At 28.3% G+C, this 11,436-nt stretch overlaps 2 protein-coding genes across 3 annotated transcripts in view; one reads left to right on the forward strand and one right to left on the reverse strand.

Moving 5' to 3' along the window:
* The window catches only part of LOC108686450 (complex III assembly factor LYRM7), a 4,962-nt gene extending 1,342 nt beyond the window's left edge, over positions 1 to 3,620 (forward strand). The window contains exons 2-5 of one of the 2 annotated variants that reach the window (XM_018191765.1): positions 2,674 to 2,746; positions 2,837 to 2,907; positions 3,034 to 3,115; positions 3,206 to 3,620. In XM_018191765.1, the coding sequence (XP_018047254.1) occupies positions 2,674 to 2,746; positions 2,837 to 2,907; positions 3,034 to 3,115; positions 3,206 to 3,294 (315 nt within the window). In that variant the 3' untranslated portion in view covers positions 3,295 to 3,620. The remainder of the gene's footprint in view (positions 1 to 2,673; positions 2,747 to 2,836; positions 2,908 to 3,033; positions 3,116 to 3,205) is intronic. The other variant, XM_018191766.1, reaches the window with a different exon arrangement.
* A 3-nt stretch (positions 3,621 to 3,623) lies between these two features.
* LOC108686448 (glycerol-3-phosphate dehydrogenase [NAD(+)], cytoplasmic-like) overlaps positions 3,624 to 11,436 on the reverse strand; it is a 15,597-nt gene continuing 7,784 nt past the window's right edge. Inside the window, exons 3-8 of the mRNA XM_018191763.1 lie at positions 8,179 to 8,319; positions 7,982 to 8,123; positions 7,464 to 7,576; positions 7,031 to 7,261; positions 6,377 to 6,576; positions 3,624 to 3,657 (exon numbers count right to left, since the gene is read on the reverse strand). Of these exons, the coding sequence (XP_018047252.1) occupies positions 3,630 to 3,657; positions 6,377 to 6,576; positions 7,031 to 7,261; positions 7,464 to 7,576; positions 7,982 to 8,123; positions 8,179 to 8,319 (855 nt within the window). The 3' untranslated portion in view covers positions 3,624 to 3,629. The remainder of the gene's footprint in view (positions 3,658 to 6,376; positions 6,577 to 7,030; positions 7,262 to 7,463; positions 7,577 to 7,981; positions 8,124 to 8,178; positions 8,320 to 11,436) is intronic.

An 11,436-nucleotide genomic window follows, 5' to 3' on the forward strand; every position in this document is an offset into this window, starting at 1 on the left:
ATTGAAATTTTTTTTTATCCGAATGCGTATTTTAAATAGTGAATATATTTTTGGGTTTCAATTGGGTTCAATTAGATTCAGTTGGATGTAATTGGATTGAAAAATTGCATTTCCTATTCAAAATTTTGAATTGAACAATATTCACAAAGTGCTTGTGTGTTGTTTATGTTGCACAGAAAAAGCTAATATTATTTTTAGATTGAAAGACATAGAAATATGTTCTATGCAATTCCTACAAATGAATAAAAATACATTCAGGTTTGAAAAGCATTAATTTTAACATTTGTGAATCAATTATTTCTAAAAATCTGAATCCATTTCAATTCATTCTTGTTTGCTGAGTGATGCTGCAGAAATAAAAAAAAATGAAACATATAATGTCACATATGCAGTACACATTTTGTATAACGTTTTATTAGCAATTTTCGTTATTAGCAATTTTCCCAATATTCCTGGTATTATAAATATTATATTTCTTTTTCAGGTACATCAAGAAATACTGTAGAATTAGTATTTCAGGAGTTGACTCAGGGCAAATTTTTTTTGATCATTTTTAGGCACCCTCTTTTTATTTTTTTTACAATAAAGTATGAATGTTACTCTAAATAGATGTAATTTGCGTTTTTAAATTATAGTTAAAAACACTACATAAAGCACTATTTAAAATGCATAAATATATTAGAAATTTTAACATACTACTTAATACTTGACTAATATAATACTTGAAGACATTTCTTGATAGGAATAGCATTTGTAAGTTTCAGTAAGAGCTTTAAATTTTATTTAAAAAACAAAGACAAATATATAAACGCGATAATTAGAGCGCAATAATCTTATAAGATGATTTTTATAAGATGATTTTGTTTGTTCTTATACATGAGATTCGTACATTTCAATTCGATTTAGAGTTTTCATCAGTGACTAAGTATTTAAAAATTAATTAGAAACATATCTTCCTCCAATATATATAGCCACTACAAGATTGATAGATCTCAAGTGAAGTAATTCCATTTGATTATGATTTTTAATTTTAAATTTTAAAATGTGAATTGAGAAAAACTGAATATATATAAGTGTCTAAATAATATAAATATAAAGTGAATCATGTGGCTTACCATAAAAGAGAAAAGAGCGTTTCACATATAACAGAAAAGACTTAATCATTTTATTTTATTAATCATTTTATTTTATATTATCGCATTTCAGATTTCATGACAAGAATATTAGATTCATTGTAAATGCGTTACTTAATAATGACTAACCTCCAAATTTATTTTATTATACTTATTTTTGAAATATATATAAATATAAGACTAAAAGCTCTTTTTAACAAACAGATGAAGGCACAATATATATCCACAGATGCTCTGTAAGAGAAATCTCTTCTATCATGATTTTTATTGTTTTATTTCTGAAATTTAAGGGCATTATCAAAAATTTGAATATGAAATTAACACTTTATAGCATGAATAAACTCGTTTATTAAAAATTTACAAAGACATTCCCTCAAAAGATTATAATAAAAATGTTGTATATAAAATAGCGTCACAAGCATTGTACGTTGCTTTCAAATGTTTTTTGAAAAATTGAAAAATACTGAAAAATACAATACATGATGTTATTGATACGATATCAAGATATATTGAATTAACATTCGCGTAGCCATTTTATACTGTTGCTTCTTTTATACAATCCCTACTTTCAACAATCTTCTACTCCTTTATTATTTGATCTATAATTTTGTCTTCTATTGTCTTTGATCTATAATTTTTTTTAATGATTTCTCTTGTTGGCTTAAAGTAAAGCAACACTTTTCTTAATTCTATTGCTTGTGGCAAAGCATGGTGACTTCTCTGCTATGCCTCTGATACGCACGCTAATTGTACACTGTAGTCATATGGAATCTATCTACACTCATCTATCTAACGTCGATTCCGATGAACTGATAGAGAAGTTTCCAGAGAAAGTATAACTACTCGGTGATTTGTCATTGCTTTTTAAGAGGAGCTACGAATGTATGAAAATTTTCAATTCTGCCGGGGATTGAACATGGAATCTCTAGTGCGTTGTCTGCTACTCCACATTCGCGCTCATAAAATGGAGAAAAAAATCTTTTATTGCGTTTATACTTATTTATGTCCGTATTCATAATCAGACCTTATGTTTAAGGATTCTTTAAATTTATCTTTAGATGCTCAGTAGCTAATAAAATGATTCGTAGAGCATCTAAAGATAAATTTAAGGAAGCCTTAAATATAAGGTAACTGTGAATACGATATTTGACACTCATATTTGTTCAGTTTTTTTTAATTCACATTTACGTTTGCAGAATTTAAAATTAAAATTCATATAATCAAATTACCTCACTTGGAATCTGTCTCCTGTAGTGGCTGTATTCATTTAAGGAAGAGATATTTTCTAATTAATTTGTAAATATTTAGTCGCTGATGAAGACAGTAAACCAAGTCGAAACGTACAAACCTCATATATAAACAGAACAAACACTAAAAATCATCTTGTAAGACTATTGCTCTAATTATATCATGTTTATATTCTCATTCGTCTGAATCTTTGTCTTTTAATTTCGAGAGTCATTAGGAAGTTATACTTCAGTTTCAGTTTATTTATTTCTTCATTTGTTCGTTTTACTTTTAAGATTATAATTATTTTCAGATTTTACGAGTCTTCAAGAAACTTCATAGAACAAGATTAAAGACATTTGAAGGCGATGAATATGCATTACAAGGTAATATACACTTTGTCAATAATCTACACTCTGATATAATGATAGATCTTTCATTTTCAATAAGTAATATTTTATTATATTGTTTATTAGTTGTGAGAGATCAGATAAACAAAGAATACAGAAAATATAAAAATGTCACAAACCAGGCAGTGATTGAGGAGGTATATCTCTTTGTTTTAAACGTGCATATAATGTGCAATGAAAATATTATGGGCAGATTTTATACATATATCATATGAACTTATAAATGAAACTTGTACAGAAATATTGTGTTTTTATTATTTCAGTTAAATAAATTCGCTCAGGAAGTTGAATATGAAATACGAACGACTGTCATACAAGCGATCGAAACGGCACCTAGAAGAGTGGGTAATTATCATTAATTTCGAGTAATAAATAAAACATTAATTGTGTTAGATAATTTTATATCGAATAAGCAAATTTAAATTACAATTTCAGCACTGCGACTTACTCCAGATGTCTTGGTAGATAATATGCTATATAAAGATCAGAAAGATGATAAATTAGGCAAAGAAAGCAAAGACTAAAATTGAACTGCACAATCTATGCTATTGAAGGATATCGAACAGGAATAAGAATCAACTAAAGTTAATTATGAATAGTTATTACAGTGAAATCACTTAGACATCTTATTATTTAAAATTAAAATTTGTAAATAATGTATTATATAATATGAAAAACACACATGTTTAGTAGCTTTGATAGAAAAATGCTATTTCAGTTCATAATTAATCTTTATTTACAATAAGATTATAATGGGGACATTCAAATTATGTACAAGCCTTTGGTGGCTAAATCATTTCCTTCTTGATTTCATAGGCTGTTTCTACACCTCGTGTTAAATTCATGTATTTTGCGTAAACTATGTATTTCCCTCTTCCAATCTCATTCTGAAACGTAAGGAAATTGTTTTATATTTATTTCATTACCATGATAGTTTTAAATGTCTCACCTTTTTCATATATTTTGTGTAATTATTCACGTGTACAAGAAGTAAGGATTGTGTAGAATAGAGGCAAATATAATCTCTACTCGAGAATTTAACAAGAAGGGAGAGGAGGACTCAGTACATAAAGAGGGTTTTTGGAGCGAACCTAAAGGAATGGATTTCAATAAAAATATCATTCAATAAATCTCATCTTTTCTCAGAAAAAGTAAATTTTTAAATTTTCTCATGAAATCGATTTTGCGGGATTTATTTTTATGCGTTCTTTAATTCTATAAAAAAAAATTTGCAATTCATAAAGTAAATTCGGAAATTTTTCTTAAAATAAAATAACATAATCGTGATAAAACAGGATAATTTTAACCTTCGACTACATGAGTGGGTTATTTGGATCCGGGTGAAAATTTTAGTCGGCCGCTATTTTTATACGATTAATATTGCAGAGTTGAAATGAAGGAGTAAAAAAACTTGAATCTTTTCTCTGTCAATCGCCATGATGCAATTGTTTCATTATTTTCTTGACGCTAATTGTGATGCAATAAAAGTTTAGCTTGGGCCCGTTAAATATAAATTCGCCAGATTTTTTCCGAAAACAAAAAAGCATTTTTGCGAGAGAGGTATCTTGGTGAAACGATCGCTTTATTCTCTCAGAGTTATAAAATCGTGAGTAAATAATGTCGAAATTATTATATATTTAATATAAAATATTCAATATAAAATATTTTCATTGCATTTTTAAAGAAGAAAATAACCGATATCATACTTCCGATATCATTTTTCTGAGCATGTTTAAAAATATCCCTACTTCAATCGCGCAAATAATTATATTTTTTGGAATGAATCAATATAACGTATTTTTTTCTTAAAGTTCACATTTTCCTTATTTCAAAACACTACTTATTTTTATCTAAACTTTTTTTTTTATCATAAAAATATGATTTTGAAAAAAAAACTGATTATGCACTCTTCACAAATTGTTCTTTAGTATTGGCATAATTTTTTCAATTGTTATCAAAACCTTTTTATATTTCGATTCTATACATTCTGATATTTCGTTAAAAAAAATATTTTCCATTGAGATTTGTGATAATTATAGAGCCAAAAATGCTATGAATGATTTGAATCCAGACACGTAGTTGAGAGTTAAAACATAGTATAATTGGTAGCAGTGAACTTTTTTATGGTCTGCAATTTTTTAGTGCGCATGTATTGCTTTGTACACTTAGGAATATGATGTAGAAGCTTAATAGAAATTCAAATTTAAGAGCCTGTTTTATCATAACTCTACTATGTATACTTCACAATATGACAGTAAATCATGTTATCTAAGAACATCAAAGAACATCATGCTGTTCAATGTCATTAGGTATGATTATACTGCGGTTAAGATATTTAATATAGTGAGAAATTCAATTTGATGCCGTTTTTTGAAAAATGAATTGATTTATTTACTAAGGCCATGATATTTTTAAATCGATTTAAAGAGGAAATTAAAGAATTGAGTTATTGAGTCAAGTTTCAAAAAAAGAAATGCAAAAAGAAGCATTTTAAAAAGAAGAATAATGTAGCGTGGCAAAAATAAATGGATAATTTTTTTTATTATATTAATTCGTTTATCATATAATTATTGCCAACTATTTTTTTCCGTTGTTTAACAGCTTTTAGCTGTCTATCTTAATTTCCAGATGGGATTCTTACAGAGAGACATGTCGTTAAACATAATTGATTCTACAGATAAGAATCAATCATATTCAATTGTTTGACAATCACATTACATGGGCTGTGTTCCAAAATTTACTGCCAATACTGAAAATCTATAGTGCATGTAATGTAAATGTAGATTTTTAATATTTGCAATAAATTTTAAAACATAGCCATGGATGCATTTATTACAAACAACAATAGTTGCTTTCTATTTACACCTATTCTTAGATAATTCTCACGTCATAACTCAGTTGAATGCATTCCTTTTTTCTGACAAGTGATTTAACTGAGTTTTTGTCTGTAAGCTGCACAAGATCGAGACTGTGTGCTTTAGAGAATCTCGTAAACTTACTTTAAAAATGAGGTTCAAACCTGTGTTGTCATGTGATAACTTTTTATTAAAGTAAGCAAATAATGACGTCATTAATTTAAGTATCAAATATTCAGTTCATTTTAGACTCAGTTTCACTTGTGTGCAATGGAAAGCAATTAAAAAATATTACCTCTTACTGAGCACTCTTACATCTTATTACAGCATATTCCGTTAAGTCTAAAAATATAAACCGAACAGATACATAAACTCATTGAGCGCTCAATGAGTGGTTGTCGTTCTGAATGCATTAAATGCCTTCAGCGGATTAAATAGTTGAGTGAGCGCTCGCTCTGGTGTATTCTTCTAGATCTAAAATTCTGATTGGATGAGTTAAAAGAATACACCAATAACAGTGAGCGCTCAACTGTTGAATCCGCTGAATGCGCCCATTATCTCCTTGATTCTAGCTAAAAAATACTCGAATCGACAATGAATTAAATTTCTCAAAATCGGTTTTTTGATTCTGGAATGTGAAGAAGAATCGACTCTCAATGCATCGAATTAGAATTCAGCATCATTAAAAAAAAATAAATGTAGTGAATGTTAACAGAATCTACTATCGCTGAATTCTATATAGAGGTCTTACACATGCTCAGGGTGACTACGAATCTGGTCGATCAGATCCGCCGGTCGCAGTTGTTCGGTACAAATACGGTGCACTGCGGTAAACAGCGGGAATTTATCCGTCAAGTTACGCGCCTTCAACATATCGTGGACTTCGTCTGCTGTTGCTGGCCCTTGTAGTTTCTGCCCGGACAGCAGTTCATCTTCCAATGCTTTGATAGTCTGTATAATATATTAATATATTAATATTACATGTTACTTAGGATGTATTCTATTTTCGCTCACACAGTGCAGACATCAGTTCATCCTTGTTGTCTATAAAAAAAATTTCTAAGATAATTTCTGTAAAACATAAAAAATTCAACCAGATCAGAGTTCTTTCCTTTATAAGAAAAGAAAGAAATGAAGGATTTCGATTTATATTTTCGAGATACATTTTCTTATGCATTACGTATTATGCAAGAGTCTGCTCCCTGCTTTAAGCTTTAGTTTTTAGCGGTACTTTAAAAACTGTTGTCGAAGTGTGCGCAGGCGCATTACATCCATCTGAACGAAATATTAAGGGAGCATAATTTAAGTTTTCAATCCTAAAAACGAGTTTGTGAGATATTTTATCATTATATAGTCAATCGTGCAGATAAATAGAAATTCATAAGAAACTACTAGAATCTCTCACCTTGCCAGTCTTGACAAATTGTTCGCAGACCCTGCGATTTCTTCCTCCGTAACAAGTAGTAATCAAATCCGCGATGCCGCAGCTCTCGAAGAATGTAGAAAGCTTAGAACCGCTGTAGAAAGTGTCGACAAACTTGATCATCTCCATCAGTCCTAATCGAATCACCGCAGCTTTCGTGTTGTCGCCCAATCCGAGGCCATCTACGAAACCAGCTGCACACGCCACAATGTTCTATAATCGAAATATATTCAGTTTGATAAATTAATGAATGAAATGGAATAAAAAATTGTAGAAATGTCAATTAACAAAATCATGAATACAATAACAAAATATATATAGTATTGAGAAAATACAACTATTATTTAAATATATACGAAATAATTCAATAAAATAATTCGTAACATAAAACTTTTTTTGAAAATGAACTACTTGCCTTTAAAGCTCCGCATACTTCCACAGTCTCGCAATCCTCCACGACAACTACTCGAAAGTTTAGAGTTTGAATAAGATCCCTCAGTACCGGTGCCAATCTTTTATCCTTGCACCCTATAATTTTCTAATCTTTGAATGATACCTTGATGAAAAATATTTTCACAATAATGCAATATCTGCTAACATATTTTTAAAGAATTTTTATTATTTGAAATTTATAAAATTTCTGAAAAAAATACTTTAAACTTTTTTAAAATATTTTAAATTTTATAAGAGAGAGAAATTTCTTTAGAAATTATAGAATGAGACACTTTAGAATATTTCGGAATTTATGTACATACAGAATGTTCCAAACCTAAAGATTCTTCACAGGATAAGGTCTAATCAAAAATATGTTCAGAGTTTTAGTTAATAGTATAGAGTTTCACGAATTTTTTATTTTAAAAATACAGAAATTATATAAGGAAATAATTTGTTTAAAAAAAAAACAGAGAATGTATACATATTAAAAACATTTACCGATCGTAGTTTCACAGAATTTCTCCTCGGCGACTTCATTGGCCAAATTGGCGCCCATTAAAACGTTGCATTGTATTCTCAAATGCTTTTCGATGATCTTGGAGATTAACTCAATACTGTTTCCTTCACCTCGACCAAAACCCTTCAATTCAAATTGGCTAACTTAATCTAAGAGCATAAAAAGAGTTAAAACGTACCTTAATGAGAGAAAGGCCAACTGCAGTTGGTTTTATGTTATCCAACAGCGTTGAACACAATGTGCGAATAAACTGATGTGGCAAAACGAAGATAAGGATGTCAGCATTTTTTGCTGCCTCTACAACGTCGGGCACGGCAATCTGAAAAAATATTCAGAAAATTTTGTAGATTATAAAGAGACATTATAGGCAAGAATTGAAATATATATCCTAAAAATCAATGCCTTAATCTTACTGCTTGTATAATTCTGTGTGAATTTATATACTACATATGTTGTCCTTTAAAATACGCGCCGAAATGATTTTTCGGTCTTGAAAACCCAAATTCTACTAAACTACCGCAGTAATATCATGAGTTAAATTAACTAACAATTTACCAATTTGATGTTTTTCCACATTTTAGAACGATCTTAATAATGCTGAGTGACATACTCGTATTAAAATCTGTAAATAATTAATTCTTATTGCGAAAAATATTACTTCGGTCGGGAGTCGAAACCGGATCTTTTGCATTCTGTGTGAGCGTCCTAAGTCTGTAGATTACCGAGGTCTTAGTAATATTCTTCACAACAATTGTATGAAGAAACAACGTCTATTTAGATTATATTATTTAGATATTAACAATATAATATCTTACAATATAAAACCGTATAGAATACAACCTACAAAAATCAATGCCTTAAACGGTTTAATTAGATCTTAAGTACTTGTATAATTCTGTGTGAATTTATATATTATTATATTTATATATTAGTATAGGGGAAACCGGGGTCAGTAGACTATAGAAGTAAGTAGAATAATCGAGGCTACATTAAAAATAAAACACGCGAGACACGCGGCAGTAATTGCCGCTCAGTCTGCTGTAACATCTCGTTACGAATCCTGAAAAAATGTTGCTGAAATTATTCCATGTTTGGAACATTTTTCAACAAAATTTTAATTTAATTTCAGCGATTTTTAGCTGAAAAATTCATTTTCGATAAAATTTCAAAAAAATTTCAAACAAAATTTTCAGACAAATTTCAGCAAAAATTTCAGAGAAATTTCAGTTGAATTTCAATAATTTTCAGTACGTTAGTTGAAAAATTTATTTTCAGTAAAGTTTCAGCAAATTTTTAACAATTTTGCTGAAATGTTCCAAAACGTAGAATAATTTCAGCGAAACTTTTTCATCAGGGAACACATTTATGATAGAAATTGCGCTACAATTAAAAAAAAATCGTAAATATTTTTATTCTTAAAGTTTTTGTTTTATAATCGTATATGATTGTCTTTGATTTCTATTTAGTAAGTTCTTATCTAATAAAATCCAACACATTTTTTTTGTTTATGTGTTTATCGTATATTATATTATTAATGTTTTGAAAAAATGAACGGATGGGAATAGTAGACTAATCACAATGGGACTGTATGACTCATTTAATGACTCTTATATAGTACTTACTCAAAATTTTATTCCTTTAATGAGATTTACCTTAGTGATAAATGTTATAAGTATTAGAGTTCCCTCATGTCCAGTCTTGAAAAAAACCAGGCTTCGAGGTTTTTGCATGAAACAAACAAATTTTTGCGAAAGAATTGTTTTGCCTTGCGAAGCGAATGTATTTAAAATATATTTTTATAAAAGTTTTATTAATATATAAAAAAAAAAAAATATTAATATGTAGCTTAAAATATATTAATCCTCATTTTAATAATCTTAGTCAAATTACATATTATAATACCCCAGTCCCGGGGCTAGTTGAATCAGATGGAATGCAGAAAAATACATTTTTTTTTCATATTAGTTATTAGTTTCCCCTTGTTAAAATATTATTAAGTAATCAAATGTATAGTAACTGATATATAGAATTTATTTTTTCGATAAGTCTCTTAACTTCATCTGTAAAAATTCGAAACTGAAAAATGAGTCTACTAGCCCCGATTTCTCCTGTCATAGCATATCGTAGTATATCACAATATATATATTATAAATTCACACAGAATTACAATATACAAACACTTAAGCATCCAGTTAGATCATTTAAGGCATTAATTTCTAGGATGTTTCCTCACATATCCGATCCTACATATTATTAAATCCTGTAAGATGTTAAATATATTTCTTGATTGAAATATATATCTTTCAATATACAGGATGTCCCAGATTGATCACCAAATATTTTGTGCGCAGGTAGAAAATTAAACAGAGTCGGAAAATTTTCTATCATTTTACAATTTTTGCAATAATTATAACGAGATATTAATTTTTAAAGATAAACGAATAAGCATGTCCACCCAGCTTACTATTTCAATGCATTATTATGAAAATATTATTGAGATATTACAATCCAAAATATTATAAGATAATATTTTAATATTGCAGTAATTTTATTGAAATATTGCAATCAGTATATCACAATTCGATATTACCACAATATTATATAAATATTATAATGTGATATATACTGCGATATTACCATAATATCAAATATTGCAATGTCTTTATGACCGCAGTACTAACACCGATAGATGGCGGCAACGAGTTACGTGGTTTCCCTTAAGTAAGAATTAGACAGAAAAGAATAAAAGGTACAACATTATAAGATCTTTCACCCGAGATTTTCAAATAATTTCACCTGAAATGCTTTTTGAAAGTAAATTCTTCAAAACGATTTATTTAGAGATATAAGGCAATATTTGTATATCGCTTTACATACATCACTGAATAAATAGTTTTGAGGAATTTACTTTCAAACATTCCAGGTGAAATATCATTTGAAGATTTTATAATGCTAAACATATATTACAGTATAAAAATTTGTATTAAATATTTCAATACTGATGTCAACACATTAAATAAATTTTTTTTGACAATATAATTTTTGATTATTCTGTATATAAATTAAGTTAGAGACACATTCTATTCTTTAGCTGTAATCGAAAAGTGCGCTATCAGCACTATATCATTCTTTATTGTTCATTCAAATCTAAATAAAAAATAGAAAGGTGTAATAGAGTTGATAGTGCGTTCCTCGAACATAGCAACAACTCTCTTAAAAATTAATAATATTATTAGAATATTTAACCATAATTGCAGAAATATTTATTATGAAATTTAATATTACAGCAATATTTATTGATATATATCGATATATTATCATGTAATATTACAGCAAATTTATAATAATGTTATAATATTATTGTAAAATTATATGCTGTGTGAGTAATGATGATCATTCAATATAATATATTCATTTAATATATATATATATATAT

Source organism: Atta colombica, unplaced genomic scaffold (genome assembly GCF_001594045.1).
Source record: "Atta colombica isolate Treedump-2 unplaced genomic scaffold, Acol1.0 scaffold181, whole genome shotgun sequence".
NCBI classification, from domain to species: Eukaryota; Metazoa; Arthropoda; class Insecta; order Hymenoptera; family Formicidae; genus Atta; species Atta colombica.